Here is a 20,039-nt window from a genome sequence, read left to right on the forward strand (position 1 = left end):
AACTCCGGGAGTTGGTGATGGACAGGGAGGCCTGGCGTGCTGCGATTCATGGGGTCGCAAAGAGTTGGACACGACTGAGCGACTGATCTGATCTGATTTAGACGTCCCCCTCTTAGAAGACATACGGTAGCGCTTCCGCCCTCGCTCAAACCTCAGGGAAGGAGGGGCGGAGGGTTTATGTCATCACCCTGCGACCGCCTGCCCCTAGACGCGCCGGCTGCTGGCGCAGCCCTTCGCTCCCCCGGCCTCCCCCTCCCTGGTTCCGCGCTCTGGTTCCGCCATGGAATCCAACAAGGATGAAGCCGAGCGCTGTATTAGCATCGCCCTTAAGGCCATCCAGAGCAACCAGCCGGACCGAGCGCTCCGCTTTCTGGAGAAGGCGCAGCGGCTGTACCCGACGCCGCGAGTTCACGGTGAGTGTAAGATGCCGGAGACACTGAGGGGACATAAGAACCGATGGGGGGAATACGGGAACGGACCGACGGGAGCAGTTGGAGGAGGGGGAGGGGTGGCGAGGCGCGGCTACGCATGCGCACTGAGACGCGCGGTGGCCTTCGGGAGGTGTAGTCTTTGGCGCCCACCCCTCTCCGGGATACTGGACACTTGGTGACAGGGGCAACGGTGACTTTAGCTTTCCGGGTGCTTGCTGAACCCTTTGAGATTTGGAGTTCCCAAGAATGAGAGCCTCTGACAGATGGGGCGAAAGGAACTTATATGGAAGCGAAATCGAACTACTTTTCCCAAGGGGCCATTCGGTGGCCCAGGGCCAGTTGCCGGCCTGGGAAATATTATAGTTTAGGAAAATAAACATAACTCCTCTGAAGGAAGAAATAAGTTCCAGAGAAAGAAAAAGGACTTATGACCTTCGGACGGCCTGAAAAGTCATCTCCGTATGTTCACTCCCTGGCGTGTCTCCGGGCTAGGGTCAAGGACCACCCTCACCAAACTAGAGCCTGCCTTTTTCCCTTTCCACACACCCTCTCACTCCCTCCTGGAGCCTCTTCTCCTGCTTGCGAGATTGAGAGCCATGGCCTCAACCACTCCCACCTACCCTCGCCCCCAAGAGTCCGTCAGTGGCCGGCCATATGAGCGGCAGGACAGCACCAGGCTGCTAAGCAGCCCTGGACTGTTTCCAAACCAGCCAGGGAACAGTGAGGTTGTCTGTACTACTCTATCCAGGAAGCCTTTTTTTTTTTTTTCCTTTAACCTAAGTCTTCTTCGGAGTTTTTCTTCACACACGCTGGAGGAGAGAAAGAGGTAGTTCATTAAAAATACAGAGTTTGTACCTGCAATTACCACTAAGTAAACTGGCTGATAGCAGGTACTTAGAAGATGGGAGTTTTCATCCTAACTGCTACGCTGTGATCTTTCTGAGCTTGGGTTTCCTCAACTGGAAAATTGGAGGGCTGGCACAGATAATGTGACAAACAATCATACCCAAAAGGGCTTTTCAGTTTAGACAGCTTTTTCAGTGCATTTTTTCTCTTGAGCCTGCCCTATGAGGGAGGCAGAGCAGATCATTATCTTTGTTCTGTAGATAAGGAAATACCTCAGAGGCTAGGGACTTGTCCAAGATTACACAGCTAGAAATTAGAAAGTTCTGTGACTCTTCACATGTTTGCTAAAGGAATAAAATGAAACTGAACGGCAGCAGTTAGCTTTCTAACCCTTCATGCCCACATTATGAAATTGAGAAAGGGGAGTAGTGGTGGAAGAGGTAGTCTAGAATGCCCGAGTTTTTCTCCCTCCTGACTGCAGGTTTGGCCTGTTTGCTTTAGAGAGAGTTTCAGTCTCTATTTTCCACAGCTCCTGAAGTAACCTGCTCAAGGAACTTTTCTACGAAATCACGGTCTGTAAGAGGGCCCTCTGTATCCGGGGGCGCAAGGGCAGCTCCCAGACTGACTCTGGTACTTCTGGAGGTTCAGAAATAGGCAGCCAAGAATGGATGGTAACAGCATGGCCTGTGGAACTCTTCTGTTACCAGGCCCCCCGGGTACACGTCAAGTGCCTGGATGGTGTCCTTCCTGGGGCACAAGTACTGGAATTTGCTCAGGCAGAGGCGTGACCTGCTGCATATTTGTCATATTCATATTATTCTGGAAAGGGTACATGCCTCTTAGCTCTCTGTAAACTTTACCTTGTGCCATTTGCAGCCCTGCACTGAGCTGACGAGGAAGTAGGGGTGATTTAGGCTTGAGATAGGTAAATCTTGGTTAAAAAATACTAGGTAGTTGTCTACACTTGATGTTTAAAGTTTGAACTCATTCCACACACTCATTTAATGCAAAGACTTCTTTGTTTTTGTTTGCCAAGTCTCTGCTTGGTGCTAAGTGGTTGTAGAAGGATTGGTAAGATGTGATCATTCACCTTAAGTAGCTTATATCTAGTGAAGGAGACAGTTACAGAAAAGATGATATTGCAAACTGTAAAATGAGAGCTGTGATTAAACAGAAATGAAGCCCAGTGTTAGATGCTGAGAACCTCTGGGTGGATGTGAAAAATGCAGTCCCTGCCCTTCACGAGGCGGAGGGGAGTCTTGGGGGTAGGAAGCATGGAGAGTAAATGATAAGTAGTCTCATGACAGGGATGTGAAAATAATGGTAGATCATAGTGAGGGAAGGCTTCAGGGAATAGGATAAGAGGGCGCGTTTTAACTGCACGTCAGAGGAGAGTAGGGGGCTTGAGAAGAGCATGTGGGGGGAAAGATATGGAGGCTGCAAGTTGTAAGAGATGTGGGGGAAGAGACTGAGAGTAAGAAGATGTGGAGGCCGTGGCGGTGGTAATTGAGTATGGAGGGGCCTGTGGTGAAAACAGGATGGGACCAGACTGGGGGAATCCTTTCCTGTCATACCCGGATATTTTCACTTTTTTCTGTAGTTAGTGGAAAAATGACTGAAGTTTTTGATAGCAGGTGGAAGATAGGCTACTGATCTTAAAACAACATATAGGGCTGTTGAGTGGGAAGAGAGACTCAAGGCAGAAATCAGTTGGGAAGCAGTTGTGTGGCGTGGGTTAGGAGTTACGAGGGCCTAAGGTCAGGCAGCATGGATCAGAATAAATTCACTGGAGGAGAGGTGCTGACGCCTCTGAAAGAAGGATGCTGAGGAGAAATGGGGACTCAGAATCCAACCCTATGTGATCAGGAAGAAGCCAAGCTAAAGAACAGAGTGGTGGGCAGAGATGGGCAGAGTGCAAGGTGCTGGTGGGATGTTCCAAATAAGCTGTCAGGTTGGAGCTCAGGAGAGAGCTCCCAGTTCCGGCTGAGAGTGCCGTCATCAGTTGGATGGAGCTCGCTGGCTGAGGTCACCGTGGGAAGGTGTGAATGTGTAGCAGAGGTTACTGCAGGCAGTCATTGCCACATCTGCCCGTAGCCAAAGGGCAGAGACAGAGGAAGCAAGAGGTAAGATGGAGCAACAGCAGAAGAGGCAGTCCCAGGAGGGCACAGCGGCCAGGTAGCCATGGAGCCCTGTGTCGAGGAGGTGGAGAGCAGCACTGCCAGCTGCTGCAGAGGCATCGTGGGAAAAGGGCAAGTCAAGAAGTGAAAGGCGGAAAATCAAGAGTATCAGAGGAGGACTGGTCTTGGAGACGTGGAAGGACAGACAGGGAAAGTTTAGGAGTGAGAGGAGGCTCAGAGAAATCTTGAAGGCTCCAAGGACCTCACAGTGAAAGGGTCCAAGAAGACTTGGAACTCTGCTGCAGGAGGTGGGATGGGGAGGCACCAGGGGCTGTACTGATGTGCTCTGGAGCAGGGGTGGGGCCCTGAGGTGAGAGTCACAGGGCCAGGAGAATGGAGCCAGTCGGTCCCTTTCTGAGAGTTTATATCCAGTCCTGCAGCCTGGTAAGCAGTGGCTTCGCCTCGGGCTTAGCGACAGTGGTGGAAGGCACTGCACTTTCCTGGGAGCTGTTAAGAACATCTGCAGGCCTGTGTGTTTCCAGCATCCGGAGTGAAGGTTAGCCATGGAGGACAGCTCGGCTGCCTCAGGTTCTGTGAAGCACCTGCCACAGAGACTGACGAGGTTCAAGATGAATAGCTGGTAATGTCATGATCTGGGCTCATGAACCGGCTAGCCCCAGGAACAGGCCAGCCAGGGAGGTGAGGGGACCCAAGGTGGGGGGCTGGGAGGCTCCAGGGCTTCAGAAGGTAAAGTCTCAACACTCAGCAGGCTGTGGACTGAGTTGTAACCAAGAGATGTCAGGAAGTCCCAGACTCCAGGTCCATGCTGACGCTGCCCAAGGTTTTGGCTGGTGCCGGCTCTGGGGTTCAGGCTCAGTCAGGGAGGCCAGCACACGGGAGAAGAGAGGACGGGCCACTGAGAGGGTTTGGCGTTCAGGGTCTAGGAGTGGGGGATGTTTTAGGACTGGCAAGGTCCAGAGTGTGGAGCCTTCTGTTCAAGTTGGTCAGCCTTTGTGTACCCCATTGTGCACTCAGTCCTCCATTTATCTTGTTTTATTGAATCTTCTTTACCCCCCTGAACAACCCTGTGAGGGCAGGGACTGTGTCTTCACTGAGGAATTAGGTAACTTGACAAGGCCACGTGGCTAATTAGCAAAGGATCCAGACTGTGCAGCCCCACTCCCAGGCTCTTGCTCTAATCTGGCCTCCATCTCCCGGCCACTTTGAGCACTGCAGGTACCTAGAGAGCCTGGAGAGGAAGTGTTCCCAGTAACACAGTGTTTGCTGGAGGTGGTGCTTGGTGCTTTGCAGGCATTCACTCATTTGCTGTTTGAGCTGTCTTGAGGGAGACCCAGGTTTACATGGAGAAGCTACGTTGACTTGTCCAAGGAAACAGCGCTGTCGAGTGGCAGGGCCAGGTTTGAAGCGGGCAGTCCGACTGTCCAGTCTGGGTTTGAGGAGGGGTCTCCTCTAGTAGCTTTGTCTGTGCAGATGGTCTCACCTCCACCTCAGTGGCTCCTGCTCCCACCCCAGCTTTGGTCTCTTCCTCCAGTTTCCCTTCTTTCTAACCGTCTGCCAGCTTTTTGAGAAGGGGCAGAGTTGGGATTTGAACCCATCCCTGTCTGTCTAACTCTATCGCCACATTAAGCTATTCTGTTGCCTACTCTTCTGTGACTTTGCTTCCCAGGCACTGTGCTGTGAGGCGTGTAGCAGTGAGACAGCATGAGGCACTCATATCCACGGGCTGGCAGAGGGGTTGTCCTGGCCACAAGAGAGTCTTAATTGTTAGCACCCATAAATCTTGAATTGCCACCTCAAACAGCAGTCTTCTATGTGACCCAGAGCACATTCGTTCCCCTTTGCGTTGTCTTTGTGCAGTGTAGGGAAACTAGAAGGGCTGATTCCACATAACTGCCTAAAAAATCTTCCAGAATCTTCCCTGAAAGGTACCAGAGAGAGTCCATCCCACTTCCTGGCTGATGCTCCTGTGTATCTACAGTAACTGAATGGCCAGTCATATTTTCCTGAGGGCATCAGCCTGGACCCCTGGGGCTTCCAGAGAAACCAAAATAAACAACCTCTTAAAAGCCTTAGGAAACCAGCAGACCGGCTCCTCGCTCAGTCCTGTCTTGATCAGCATCACTTTGTTGGTTTCTACTTTTGCCGTTTCCTTGGTACCCGGCGTAAAACTGGAGCCTGGGATGGCTTGACATCTCATGCTTACAGCTGAGTCCAGAGCCTACTGGGTGCTGAGATTTTGCCTCCCCAAGATGTGGCGTGCCCTGCCCACCCCGCACCTTGGTCACCTCACCTCCCTGGCCAGCCAGCTCATCAGCGCAGGTCGCAGTATTAGCAGCTCCTCATTTTGAACTTTTACTGTATGTCAGCGTCTGTGCCAGGTAGGTCCACCTCTCATTTTATCCTCATCTGCTGTGTGGGGACATCCCCTGCAGGAGGACGTGCCAACCCACTCCACTCTTCTTGCCTGGAAAATTCCATGGGCAGAGGAGCCTGGCGGTGGGGTCATGTGGTCAAAAGAGTTGGACGCAGCTGAGCGCGCGCGCGCACACACACACACACACACACACACACACACACACAGTGAGGAAACCGAAATTCAGAGAAATTTCACCAATCCGCCAGAGGTCGGAGTGTTAGGCTGGACAGCGGTTCGAAGCCTGGGTCTTTGGGAATGAACTTCTTTCTCAGAACAACATGGCTTGAAGGAGCTTCTCCTGCCAGGCTCATGTGGTCTGGGATGGCAGAGTAATCAAGAGCATGGTTTCCGGAGCTGGACATCCTGGAACTCGAGTGCTGCCACTCACCTTGTGTAGCCATGGGCAAGGTGATCAAACACAGCTCCTCCCTTGTAACAGGGATGACAGTGATGAGACCCAGCTCTGAGGCCACTGTCAAGATTACATGGGCAAGGACTTCCCTGGTGGCGCAGCAGATAGGAATCTGCCTGCCAGTGCAGGGGACAGAGGTTCCATCCCTGGTTGAGGCAGGTTCCACATGCTGCAGAGCAGCTAGCCCACGCACCACGACTGCTGAGCCCGCGCTCTAGAGCCGGCGCGCCACAGCTAGTGAGCCCCTGTGCAGCAGCTGCTGAAGCCTGCGTGTCTAGAGCCTGTGCTCCGCAACAAGAGAAGCCACCGCGATGAGAAGCCCACGCCCGCAACTGGAGTAGCCCCCGCTCTCTGCAGCTGGAGAAAGCCTGAGTGCAGCAACGAAGACCCAGCGCAGCCAGAAAATAAGTAATTAATTTTTTAAAAAAGATTAAATGAGCGAAAACATGCAGAGCACCGTGTCCAGGCCTGCTGACTCACGGTGAGCGCTCACCACTGCGGCTTCTCTCTGAGCACCCTCTTGGGCTTCGCTGCAGGAGCCCCTCCACCCCCTCGTGCAGGGCCAGCTCACCTGTCAGCCTCTGTGTATCTCCCAGCTGCTGACTCGGTGAGAACATGCAAGTGTTCCACAAGTAGCGCAGCAGCGGCTGTGGCTCAGGATACAGTGGTCCACTCGAGCCCGAGTGCTCTGCTCCCTGGAGCCCGGCTCTGGGCCTCCTCCAGGCCCACATGCATCATAGTGCCTGGAGCCCAGCAAACACCTGGCATATTTGAAGGAAGCTGGGGACCAGCCAGGCTGCACCGCTGCCCCTCCTCTGCACGGAGGGGTCCCGGGTCCCTGCAGTGGCCCAGACGCCTGGATTCCCAGGGTGCTGTACCCCAGGCATGACTCGGGCTCAGAGCTGGCTTTGGGCCTGTAATGAGCGGGCACAGGGGACTCCTTCCAGAGATACGGGCCTTTCTTCATTGAATCAAAAGGCACCAAGGACTTGGGTTTAGATATCTGTGAGCCTCTCTGAGCATGACCGCTAATGCCCTGTACAGACTGTGAACGCTGACGCAGGACATTGGGTGTGGCCAGCTGTTTGAAGAAGGTAAACGGTAGCAAGCCATGAAGCAGATGTGTGTCCTGAGCCCCACACACTCCTGCCCCCTGGGGCACTGTCACTGCTCCCTGTCCTCTCCACAGCTAGCGGGAGGAGGCCTTCCTCCCAGTCCCTGCTGACTCTTATGGTCCTGCCAAGTGGAGCCCCCTTACAGAGCACTTTGCCTATCTTGGCACTCAACAGAGGGTGGCTGTTACACACATTACTTTGGGATTTTAAAAATCTAAAAGATTAATAGTTTATTTTTGTGCTGGGTTTACCCTCAGAACTGTAGCTCCTCAGAGAGCAAGCAATTATCCCCTTAGGCCCTCAGGCCCAAATCAGGAAAGAAGCAAGCTATGTTGGGAAGAAGAATAGGTGGGGTGCAGGGGTCCTGGGATCTCCCAGGGCCAGGTAGGCCCTCAGCTGCTGTTGGAGCAGGAGCCCTGAACAGTTGTCTTGCTTTCTGCACAGCCCTGATCGAGTCCCTCAACCAGAAACCACAGCCTGCCGGTGACCAACCCCAACCCACAGAGGCAACTCACACGACCCATAGGAAAGCAGCTGGGGCCAACACGCCCTCAGCCAACGGTGAGGCAGGAGGAGAGAGCACCAAAGGCTACACCGCCGAGCAAGTAGCAGCCGTGAAAAGGTAAGAGGACTGGGCGGGCGGAGGGCCAGAGCCCGGGGCTTGGGACATTTTCACATCTAGAGAAGGCTTCCTGCCGCCCGGCATCCACCTCGCCTGGGAGGACCTTGAGGCTGGAGGATGCTCAGAAGTTGGGCTCACAAGGCCCTCTCCTATTTCCCATGAGGCCCTGGAGTCTAGTGTGGGCCTTGGGGCCCTGCTGTCCCCTGATGCCCCGGCAGCCCACAGCAAAGGCTGGAAACCGCTGATGCTCCCGGCCTCCTCAGCCACAGGCCAGCAGATCCTGGGCCTCTTTACACAGCCCTGTTTGTCAGAGATGAGGCCTGGTCTCCCCTACAGATACTCCCCCAACCCACACTCCTGCCCCCAACAAAGACCCTTTCAGATCAGAGCCTGTGTGGGGTAGGGTGGAGACAGGAGGAGTTATCCCTCCAAGGCTTGGGCAGGCCCAGCACGGAGCAGCTCACACCAGGCCGAGACAACCCAGCCATGGCTGCTCAGGATTAGATACTCCTGCTCTCATTTCTCACCAGCTAGCCTTGAGAGTCCCTCTGCGGTCACTCCCCCATGGTCCTGGCTGCTAGTGAAGATGTTGTCAAGCTTCAGGCCTGTGTGTGACCCAGTGTGACGATAGTTTCCCATAAAAGTATTTGTTGAATTTACATCTTTCTGACCAGACAGGACTTCGACCAGGCAAGCCCATGGGTTGTAGGCAATAGGAACCAGTGATGGGAATTTTCCTGGTGATCCTGTGGCTAAGACTCCACGCTCCCAATACTGGGGCCCAGGTTCGACCCCTGATCAGAGAACTAGATCCGACATACTGCAACTAAGACCCAGCACAGCCGAATAAAAATGAGTATTAGAAAGAAAGAAAGGAAAAAAAGAAGAAGAAAGAAAGAAACCAACTGTGGGCCAAGAGTCAGGGAGTCTCCAGGGACCCCAGGAGTAAAAATTAGAGGGAGAGAAACAGCGTCTCTTCAGGGCCCTCCGATGGGTGAACAGACACCTTCCACGTCTGGCCTGTTTGCCCCCTCAGCCTCTGATTGCCAGGAGGGCAGAGCTGCCCAACACGGGGCACACCTGCCCTTGGGCAGAGGTCCCTGGCCGACAGTCCTTCCTAGGTGCCTGCAGCGAGGATGCTGTTGTTAGCTCAGGGAAATGGTTCCTGGCCCGGCAGAAACAGTAGCTGCCCCCTCTTAAATCCTAAATATATTTTTGCTGTCTCCGCTGGGCCTGTCCTGCTGGTCCCCCAGCCTGCTCAGAGCTGGGCGCCCACACTGCTCTTTCATCAGCCACCTCCCTTCCCAGCCTGGGCCCACGAGAGCTCCCTCGCCAGGTTCTACTCCCTTCTCCTCCAGGGTCAAGCAGTGTAAAGATTACTACGAGATCCTGGGGGTGAGCAGAGGGGCCTCAGATGAGGACCTGAAGAAGGCCTACCGCAAACTAGCCCTCAAATTCCACCCCGACAAGAACCATGCGCCTGGCGCCACTGAAGCTTTCAAAGGTAAGCTGACCCAGGTTTCCTGTGTTTGGGTGTTCTGATCTCCTATCCTTGGGAGGGAAGGAGGGGCTTTTCCTGGAAGTTGCCTTGGACCCAAGTCCTCCCAGCTCAGGAGCTGCTTTTGGGAAGAAGGCCCTGCAGTCGCCTCCACCCTGCAGTCGCAGAATGCAGATGGCACCGCTCCCCTCTCTCCTTCCCCCTCCCTCCCCGGAGTTACAGCGTGGAAGCTGAGAACCAGTGCCTTTGCCAAGGTCACATGCTGATTGAGGGGCTGAAGGAGGCCTCCTGACCCACCCGTGTCACTTCCACATCCTGGGAGCTTGAAAATAGTTTCCCTGTTCTGAGAAGCTGGGTGGCCTGGATTAGAGCTTGCTGGCCGCCTCAGACCAGCAGCCACAGCCAACCCACCCGTCTCTACACACACACACCCCACACATACACACCACGCACAAGCACTCACCTCCAGTAGGGGACATGGCAGTCTCTCTGGACTCAGGGCCTGTTATTTCTGGGGAGGGGGCTTCTGTTCTGGCTGAAAACATAAGCTGTCCTTTAATCGTTTATATTTTCATTGAACACGTCAGGCACACATGCCGGCTCTGTGCCAGTGCTGAGTTGCTAGGCCTGAAGTTCCACAGACATCCCTTCTCTTCTCTCACACATGTCTGTCTTCCACGGGACCTTCATGGTCTTAGGCTCACCTCCCTCTGGGGTGTGGTGACTGGCCCCCTTCCCCGGCCCAGGCAGGGTGCTATGCTGTACCGGGGCTATGACCATCGCCAGGTGGGGATCCTGCATAGAACAGACACCCAAGATCCCATGTGCCTCTCTCGGGGCCACCCCAGGTGCTCAGGGCGCAGTCGGCAGGCATCTTCCCCCACTGCCTGTCCACCAACCCCAGGGCAGAAGGATAAAGGAATGAGGAGGCAAGGCAGTTAGAGTTAACGTTTCTGCAGCCCTGGCCTCGGGGCCCCGTCACAGTGGGAGGAGGAGAGGCATTCTCATTCTCAGGGCGTTGCGCGCTCTGAAGCAGATGCAGCTTTGACCTGCTGCCTAGAGGGTGTGGGCCGCTGGAGGAGGAGGAGAGACTAAGGAGGGCTCAGAGCTGGGGCCTTCCAGGCACAGGCTTCCCCACCCCTGGGAGCTCTAATGGGGGCCAGCAGAGGAACCGCAGCTGGGACCTGGGCCCCAGGGAAGAGAGGGCTTGCCCAGGCCACACCACCAGCAGTGGAGTCCCGACTAGAGCCCGGGGACATGGCCCCTCCTGGCAGTTCCTTCTGCTCTCCGGTTTACAATAGCAGGTTTACAATAGCACGTCACACGTTTGTTCAGCCCCTGTGTTATGTTGTGGTGACTTGAAGATTACATACCCTCCAGAAAGGATGCCCCATCCCACCAGACACCCCAGGAGAAAGGAATGAGGAGGAGGTATTTTGGTGGTTTTCATAAAGTCAGAGAGCAGACCTGAAGCATGACTCACCTGGGTTTGATTCCTGGCTCTACAGCATCAGACCTGTGTGAGCTTGTACTTAACCTCCCTGAGCCTCAGTTTTCTCATTGGTAAAATGGAGATGAGTTCTTAGGAGTAAGTAGGGTAATACCCATAAAGGACCTGATCGATAGAAAAAATTGGACCATCATCAGGTGGTGGAGAGTGAGGACTGAGTGTTAATCCTCCACCCAGTCCAGGCTGCCCCGATCCATTCAGAGGTGTTCCAGCATCCATCCTCCCACCCCACCCTCCGCACCTTAGGGCACCACTTGAACACCTGAAGAAGTGAGCACTTGGCCACCATGGGCCTACACCCCCAGCATCCTCGGACCTCACCTTTCTGCCTCCTTTCTTCTAGCCATCGGCACAGCATATGCGGTACTTAGCAACCCAGAGAAAAGGAAGCAGTATGACCAGTTCGGTGATGACAAGGGCCAGGCAGCTCGGCATGGCCATGGGCATGGGGACTTCCACCGCGGCTTTGAGGCCGACATCTCCCCTGAAGACCTCTTCAACATGTTTTTTGGTGGTGGCTTCCCATCTAGTAAGTTTCCCTGCTCTCCCCCACGTCCAGGCCTCCCTGGTGGTGATGGTGGGAGATGGGATGCCAGCCTCTCTCCCCTTCCCAGCAGCCCCACTCCTGACTCAGTCCCTCTGACCCCCAGGTAACGTCCACGTCTACAGCAATGGCCGCATGCGCTACACGTACCATCAAAGGCAGGACCGCAGGGAGAACCAGGGTGATGTGAGTGAGGAAGGGGTGGGTATGGGGAGAGTGCCTAGTCCCGCCCAAGGGGGGAGGCCTGGAGCGGGGATTACCTTGCTCTCCTGCGACAGCAGCACCCCCACAACTCAGCCAGGGAGCTAACTTGGTCCCCCATTGCCATTCCACGAAAGGACACCAGAGGGAGCCACACTCCACAGCACCCACAGCAGGAGTTGGGTGTGCTGGCCTCTGCTGGGAATGCAGAAAGCTCCCTACTTCCAGGCAGGTTCCAGTGTTAATGGCCTTCGTGAGGTCTATATGTTCTTAAGGTCAGAAGATGTTTTCCAAGCAATGGAAGGTTAAACTTCACAAGAGAATTGTGAAGGATGACAACATAGGGTTGGGTCTTCTTGCTTCTCTTCAGTATCCTTTAAAAATGTGTACAAGAGCTGTAACAAGACAATGCATCAAACATCCTTTGAGTGCCACAAATTATAAGAACAGGTGGCTGACTGAAATTAAAGCAGTTAGCTAAGATTAAAATACTGTGGACAGTTGCAGAATATTTAAAATTATACCAGGCAGAGGGTTCTCTTTTGCTCTGATAACGTGGCCTTCTGTTTTTGTTTATTCATTTTTTAAACTTTTATTTTGTGTGTATTTAACATACAGAAGTTTTTTAAAATCACAAATTATCACACACTGGACAAATTTATTTTATAATTTCTCAACTGGCAACTTTTAAATTGGTAATACAGTCGTAGGGTTCAGAATTCAGAAAGGTAGATATAGTGAAAGCCCCCTTCAAGCCCTGCCTCCCATTCTTCTGAAGGCAGACATTTTTGCTCGTGTTTTTTTTTGTATTCTCTCATAAATATGTATACCCACCTCCCACCCCAGTATTTAACCCCAGTTGCTGCTTTGTTTTTATTTGGGGAAACTGGCAGGTAGAGGGGTTTCTGTGTTTGGGGGCCCATGGGAGGGAATGGGAGAGAGAGGCATCCTGGCCTGTCTGCACAGGCTCCCACCACCTGGGCTCCATTGTGGTGTTTGCCGCCAGCGTTTCCCTCACCAGGCTCAGCCTGGGTGACCATTGGCTCTTCCCTCCAGGGTGGGCTGGGGGTGTTTGTCCAGCTGATGCCCATCCTCATCCTGATCCTCGTGTCAGCTCTAAGCCAGCTCATGGTGTCCAGTCCACCCTACAGTCTGAGCCTAAGACCGTGAGTACCTGCTGCTGGGGTGAGTCCAGGTTCATGGGTACACGGGGGGTGGGGCGGGAGCTTGGGAGTCTCAGCCCCCACCAGGGGCCTTCCTTCCCATCCTCTTCAGCAGGTTCCTGATCAAATTGCAGAAGCTGCTTAGAATCAAGAAAATAGACCTTGTTAAGCTGAGGTTCTCGATCTTTGGGTCATAGTCCCCTAAGAAAGTGCAGTGAAACCTGCAGCTCTTTTCCCTAGAACTCTGTGCATGCACACTGTTCTGCATATGGTTTCACAGGTTTCATGACACTCTCCCCATCTCATCTGCTGGCCTTGAAATAGGAACCTCTGTTCTTCCATTCCGCTTGAGGGCCCTGAGACCACGAGAAGAACAGAGGCTCTAGAGTCAGGGCAAGGGTCTCTTTGAATCCCAGCTCCTCTACTAACTAAGCAGCTCTGTGACCCTGGACTAGTTATGTAACTTCTCTTGAGCCTTTGTTTCTTCACCTACAAAATGGGAATATCTGCTTGTGATAATTAAATGAATAATACACATAAAATGCCAGGCTCATTAGAAATACTTGTTAACATTTGTCAAATGAATATACGGTCTCAACCACTGATGGTGAACTTGGGCAAGTTATTTGCCCTTTTAAGGCATCAGCTCCCCTCATTTATTTCCAGCACCTGACCAAGTATCTGATATAGAGGGACTGCTTGGCTTCTATGGCTGGAAGCCCAGTGCTCCCACCTAGCGGTCAGGCTTAGCCTGGGAGCCTGGCAGGATCCCTCTGAGCCAGCAGGGGGCAGAGTCGGTCCACTGGACCCGCACCAGCCAGCACAGGCACTCTGTGGCCTGATGCCAGCCTTTTTCTCTGTAGCTAGAGAGCTGAGAGGCAGGAATGGGCAGACAGAAGCTGTCCTCACCAAAGCACTAACTTCTGTCAGCATGTAGAGGCTCTTCCCTGAGCCTGCATGCATGTATGCTAAGTCACTTCAGTCATGTCTGACTCTGCAATCCCATGGACTGTAGCCTGCCAGGCCCCTCTCTCCATGGGATTCTCCAAGCAAGAATACTGGAGTGGGTTGCCATTTCCTCCTCCAGGGGATCTTTCCGACCAAAGGATTGAACCTGCCTCTCTTATGTCTCCTGCGTTGGCAGGCAGATTCTTTACAACTAGGGCCGCCTGGGAAGCCCTGAGCCTGCAGTTGGAGCTAGAAGATTCCAAGAGGTGGAAGGATACAGCGCCTTAGAATCCTTCCTGTCATTTTGTTCCTAAGGCTCTTCACTCTGGACTGGGAGCCCCTGGATAGGAGGGCAGGCCTTCAGCAAGGGTTGGCTTAGGGGATGAACAAGGGAATGGAAGCACGGGGAGCTCAGGTCACACAACTCATCACAGAGGGAGCCTGCGCTCACCCTGGGTTCGCTGCTCCCCTGACCAGGCCCTCCCAGAATGGGCTGCTCCCCAGAGGCCCCAGGCAGCAGTGTGGTAAGCAGAGCGCTGGAGGCACACCTTGCCGTGGTCCGGGCCACTCTACAGGAGGGTGCCTCATTCTTTTCTCCAGAGCAGCAGGGAGCTCCTGCTCCAGCCCTACTCCTGTGACCTGTGTGGCACCTTATGCTGGGGGCCCCAGTCATCCCTAGTGCTACCTTGGGCCTGTGGACCCCCGCCCACTTTGCGCTTGGTCTGTTTCTGGCCAGGTCGGTGGGCCACGTCCACAAGCGAGTCACTGACCACCTGAACGTCGTCTACTATGTGGCAGACACGTTCTCCCAGGAGTACACAGGCTCCAGCCTCAAAATGGTTGAACGGAATGTGGAAGATGATTATATTGCCAATCTTCGAAACAACTGTTGGAAGGAGAAGCAGCAAAGTAAGTTTGTGTGTGTTTGTGTGTAGGGGTGGGGGGGTGTGTGTGCACAAAGCCTGAGAGCTTGGAAGAAGAAGGCGCTGCTCCCCCCATGATCTGTGGGCCAAGCACCTGGCCCTGCCCTGCGCCAGCCTTGGCCCAGCCAAAAGCCACCTACCACTCCTGTGTTTCCTGGGGCTAGGAGCCAGGGGCCACCTGGAGATTTCTTCCAGCTTCCCATAAATCACTGCAATCAGCCTGTTGTTTGGCTGCCATAGGTAACTATGTAGAGAGAAATTGGGGCAAATCTCTTGGCCACTCGCTGATTGGATATCTGGATCTATCTTGGGGCCCTGGGGCAGTCTGACCAGGATGACAGGTTCTCACCTTGGCTGGCCTCACCTGTGCTCTATCAAAAGGGGCCTCTATCCTGCTCCCCAGCGGGGGTCTACCCTAAAGGGGTTCTGCCTCTGTCCCTGGCCCGTAATCGCCCTTCCCCTCCTGCACAGACCGTGCTGACGTCATAGCAGCCTTAGAAGCATGCCCTAACCTGCCCCATTGCTTTGCAGAGGAAGGCTTGCTGTACCGGGCCCGCTACTTTGGTGACGCGGACATGTACAACAAAGCACAGAAGATGGGGACCCCAAGCTGTAACCGACTGTCAGAGGTGCAGGCCTCCCTGCATGGATAGTCCTGGGCCAGCCGTGCCACCGAGGTCCAAGTATGAGCCAGGGCCTCCTCTGCCTGGCGACTCCTGGCAGCTCTGGTCTTGGTCATGAGGCAGAGGAGGGTATGAGGAGGGAGGGTGGGAGCCCAGAGATCGCGCAGCACAGTTTCCCTGTCCTCAGCCTGACCCCAGCCTGCAGAGTTGGGAGTGCTCTGGGGTGCGTGGGGAAACTGAAGTCTGTGTCAGCCCTCCAGGATGCCTCCATGCCACCCTACCCTGCCCCCTGGCTCCAGAACTGAGGGGTGCCCAGGGCTGCTACTCATGCTCACTTGGTCTACTCCAGCCGTATGGCCCCCCAGGGCCCTTTCCCAAGTGTTACAGGCTGTTATCTGTGCCCTGGGATCTAGGCCGCCTGGTATTACTGGGCAGTCAGTAGCCCCCCACCCCCCGCCACATTCCCTAGCAGACACCAGGATAAACTATGTGGGGATGGGTGAGCAGACAGCCCTTCCTCTGCCCCTGTCCTTCCAGGCAGGAAGAAATGTGCGTGTGGGAGGGAACCCATGTGCAGGGCAGGGAGCCGACAGGCTGGGAGCAGGAGAGCCCTGCCCCCAGACTGGTCCTAGTCTGGGTGGACCAGAAGCACTCTGAGCAGCTCTATACCTGGCAGCCACAGGCATCTGACTGCCCATGCATCTCACCTGTGGTCTGAGGAAAGGAACAAAAGGTCACAAGTTCAGGGTCCAGTGAACAGAGAGCCCTCAGCACAGAGAAATGGGAGGAAAAATTAAAGGTGGTGGTAGCAGGCTCTACCACCCTACCCTCCCACCTTTACCCCCTTTACAGCAGGCTCTGTCCCCAGCATTTGCCAGAGGGGACAGCTTGGACCAGGCCCAGAGGAGTGTGGGCAGAGCTGGTCAAGGTTCCTTTTTAGTTGGTGCTCTGCCCAACACCTCTTCTGCCTGTGTCCCCTCAGCTGCAGGCTCTGCTCTAAGGCCATTTTCTGGTGCCTCTGGGAGAGAGGAACAGACTGCAGGGCCCAGGACTTGGCTTGTCAGTAGGGGCTAAGCTCCAGGCTGCGGGACACATAACTGCCAGGCTAACTGTTAACCACTCTCCTCCTCAGACTATGAAATCCCTGGAGAATTTTTGGTGACATGCACTGAGCCAAGGTGATGGACTATACACTTAAAGAAAGACAAAAAAAGAAAAAAAAAATTAAAATGGAATTGGAGGCCGAACGCTGCACAACTGCCCTCTCTCTCACCCAGTAAATGCAGAAAGCTCTTAGGACAGACAGGAAAACCTGCCACGGGGCTGCTTCCCTTCCTCCCAGGGCTGGCAAACGCTCGGGCTCCACATCAGCTCTCTCCTAGGATACAGAAACCATGGCAACGAAAGTAGAATGTAAAACTTGCAGCAAATGTCTGTGGGAAGGGCTGGGGGAGGGGGCGCCCAACTGCCTTTCTTCCCCCCTCCCAGGAGCACCACCATTCACCTCAGTGGAAGCAGTCAGATGTGTTGGCCAAGGATAAAGAGGAAGAGGAAAGAGAACTCTCCATAGAATGTAATTTATAGATACGTGTATATGTATATATCTATTTATATGTAAATAGCACATATAAAGATATATATAGAGAGAGTCTACTTTTTGAAACTATGCAGGGATTTGGTTAGGTTGTTGAGTTGATTTCTTCCCTGATTTAGAAAATGAGACCTGTTTGGGGAAGGGACCCTGGTCCGTAGCTGACAGCAGAAGGAAAGTTGGGTCACAGCTTCTAATGTTGCCCTCAAGCCCAGCCTGTTTTTGATGGCAGCAGTAATCATGATAGCATAAATCTGTAGAGAACTTGGAAGGCTGCCAACTTTATGATTAAACTGGAGGGGAACAGGCCATGGGGAAAAGAAGGTGCCCCTAGGGCCAGGTGCCAGGTCAGTATTGTGTCATGATAGAGGCCCCAGATGGCCTAGGGGGATGAGCCCACCCACTGTAAGTTAGGTCAGCTCAGGTGGCACTTAGTCCTGGCGTCCAGGAGCCCCCTGACCCCCCACCACCGAGAACAGCAGGATTGGAGAGGGGAATCAGGTTCTGCCTGACCACCTCCCCGTTTAGTCCCTATGTGAGTTTTGCCTTATAGGTGCCTCCAGGCACAGCCCCGTTGTTGCTACTGGTTTTTCCTAAGTCATGGACCAAGGCTCCAGAAGGCTTTTCTTCCAAGAGTCATCCAGGTGGCACCCAGGACCCTGGGGCAGCAGCCAAATCCTGAAGAAAGTCCATGACCGTGGGCACCTCTGTCTCTACCCTCCAAGGATGTGATGCCACCCGGCCTTCTCTTGCACTTTGGACAAAGGATGAACCAGAAGGTTTTCTTATCGTCACCTTCAAATGAGGATTTTTCTCAAAACAGCAGTTGCTGCCAGGGGAAGGGAGGGAGGTTTTATCTATTCCCACAGTTTATACTGGGCCTTTTGGAATTACCGTTTTCCCCAAATTTTCCTCTCGTGGTGGGTGTGTCAGCTGAGCCTGCCATCCTCCGAAGCCTTACTACCCCAAACCAAGCTGCCAGCCAGGAGGGGGTCACCACCCTCCCAGAGCTTCTCTTGGCTCTTTTTTTAAAAGTCTCCCAACAAGTAGGATTCTTGCTGGGAAAGGAAGCTTGGTTAAGAAATGTCAAATATGGTTTTTAAACAAGGTCCTGCCCTGTGATGAAGTGGCCGCCCAGCCCAGAGAGATGCTCAGAACTGGATGCGGAGGAGAGCGCCCTGCCCGCGGTGGCCCCGGTGCTCCGCCCCACCACCCCAACCCTCTGGTCTCAGTAGATGTCCCTAGACGGGCTGAGCCATGTGCAATAAGAACACAGATCCTGACGGATCCCCTGAGAAGCTGTATTTCTTGAATTAGAATTCTGAAATTGTATATCTATAAATATATGTTTATTATGTGATTGGTGGGTCTGTGTTGAGCAAGGGGGCCAGGTTCGGAGGGTAGAAGGGGGTACGAACACCTGCTGCTGCTGACACCGTCCTGCCAAGACCACGAGGAGTTTGGTGGCTAGTCGGCACGTCCCCTCGCCCCAGCTGACAGCCACTTCAGTCACAAGTGGTGTTTCAGGGCTGACTCCCATTGCAGTGAAGAGTAAGCAGCTCACTTAGGCCAGGACCCAGGGGAATCCCTGGCACTAATCCAAGGTGGGCAACCTGGGCCTCCCCTAGGTCCTACCCCTCTGACTCCATCAGGCCTGTGGTGAACACAGCAGATTTAGAACCTCCCTTCTCCCCAGCCTGGAGCTCCAGCCCACCCTGGATCCAGAACAAGGGAAAAGTTCTCAGAGTTTTTTTCCATCTCTGGCTGCACACTCTTCCCAGCCATCCCTGCCACACCGCCCCCACAGCCTACCCTCCTCCCCCATGGAAAAGTTAAAAATGTGGCAGCCTCCGTGAATGGAGCAGCAGATCTGCCCGGGCCTCCCAGAGACAGGGCCCGGCAGCCCTGACTGGTGGCCTGAGGCCCCTCCTGCTGCAGCTCCAGCCAAAGACAGGCCGGCTGCCCGGTGGTGCCACGGCAGCCCGGGAGCTCATTGGCTGCCCCCACCAGGGTCACTGCGGCCCGCGCCCGGTCTGCGAGCCACCACTTGTTGGCTGCGGTTGGCAGGGGCGGTGCCAGCCGCCCCCATTCAACCCCCCTCAAGTCCCCCTGCCCTCAGTGTGCAGTTCTATGAGCCAAAAGGGGCGGACAGACTCCGTCTGACTGTTTGCTACAAAAAGAGCCTTTGACAAGTGTCCCACCCACCGTCGGGTGGCACAACAGGGCCCGAGTCCGTGCAAGCTCCCGGAATCAGCCGGCTTATCTCCTCATTCTAGACTTGCACCAAGGGGCAAGGAGCACACACCCCAGCCTGACTGTAGCCTCATCCCCACCTAGAGTTCCTGGGCAGAGTCGCCTGGCTGTTGAGAGGTGCACAGACTTGGATGAATAGACTGTTGACACAATGTGGGCTCAGAATCTTTACCAAATGTCACACCATGTGGTCTGAGCCAGTCAGCCCATTTCCCAGAGCAGGAGACCCTGAGGCAGGGAAGTTCATGCCCCAAGAGTCTCTACGAAGCCGTGCATGTATTTGGGGTTTATGTAGCAGAACAATCAGTCCTTGAAGGGTCAGACCCACTCACACCAAGTAGAGTGGCAGGAGCCCTGAGTCAGAAGGGTGGGAATGGGGAAAGGCCATGCTAAGGGAAATGAGGCTTAATCTGGGGGGGCTGGGACTGGGGGCAGGCTGCCCTCAGGAGCTATGCACACTTACTCTCTCCCGGCGATGAAAGAGGTGTCCACCTGCTGTGCGGGCAGCTTCCCTGAGCTGGCCACACACTCCAGAGGCAGGACAGCGGATCCGTCAGTGTCGGCATGTACCCCACAGCCCAGCTGTGTGGACTGATCCCTGTACTGGTTGGGTGGCCTTGGGCATGTCACTTAACCTCCCTCTGTCTCGGTGGCCTCATTTTAAAAATGCAGATAATAAAACCACCTACCTCAGTGGGTTACTGCAAGGAGTAAAAGTTTTCCCATACGTATTAAAAAAAACAAAACAGGTACACAGGAAGGTCTATGTGTTGTCTGTCCTCAGGGAAGATTCACTAAGCACCAA

General features: G+C 54.1%; 1 protein-coding gene across 7 annotated transcripts; it reads left to right on the plus strand.

Annotated features, from left to right (window-relative positions):
• The first annotated feature begins 206 nt into the window (after nt 1–206).
• On the plus strand, nt 207–18,341 carry DNAJB12 (DnaJ heat shock protein family (Hsp40) member B12). Of its 7 annotated transcripts, XM_086382125.1 has the most exons (10): nt 207–413; nt 7,803–7,980; nt 9,339–9,484; nt 11,332–11,517; nt 11,639–11,718; nt 12,790–12,899; nt 14,581–14,753; nt 15,299–15,396; nt 15,516–15,519; nt 16,882–17,034. In XM_086382125.1, the coding sequence occupies exons 1-10, from the start codon at nt 281–283 to the stop codon at nt 16,929–16,931; spliced, it is 1,158 nt and encodes a 385-aa protein (XP_086238251.1). In that variant the 5' UTR covers nt 207–280; the 3' UTR covers nt 16,932–17,034. The 7 variants fall into 7 exon arrangements, with proteins under 7 accessions (XP_086238251.1, XP_086238245.1, XP_086238246.1 ...); XM_086382119.1 differs by lacking the exon at nt 15,516–15,519 and having other exon boundaries at nt 11,639–11,733; nt 15,299–15,450; nt 16,523–18,341; XM_086382120.1 differs by lacking the exon at nt 15,516–15,519 and having other exon boundaries at nt 11,639–11,733; nt 15,299–15,444; nt 16,523–18,341.
• The last annotated feature ends 1,698 nt before the right edge of the window (nt 18,342–20,039 follow it).

Source organism: Bos grunniens, chromosome 28 (assembly GCF_055505025.1).
Source record: "Bos grunniens cultivar Pamir isolate PY7600 chromosome 28, Bosgru_T2T1.0, whole genome shotgun sequence".
In the NCBI taxonomy this organism is placed as follows: domain Eukaryota; kingdom Metazoa; phylum Chordata; class Mammalia; order Artiodactyla; family Bovidae; genus Bos; species Bos grunniens.

Coding starts and splice junctions, on each gene's coding strand:
- DNAJB12 (XM_086382125.1), top strand. CDS start 281: ATGGAATCCAACAAGGATGAAGCCGAGCGCTGTATTAGCATCGCCCTT. Junction 9,485..11,331: donor CGCCACTGAAGCTTTCAAAG/GTAAGCTGACCC, acceptor CCTTTCTTCTAG/CCATCGGCACAGCATATGCG. Junction 11,518..11,638: donor TGGTGGTGGCTTCCCATCTA/GTAAGTTTCCCT, acceptor TCTGACCCCCAG/GTAACGTCCACGTCTACAGC.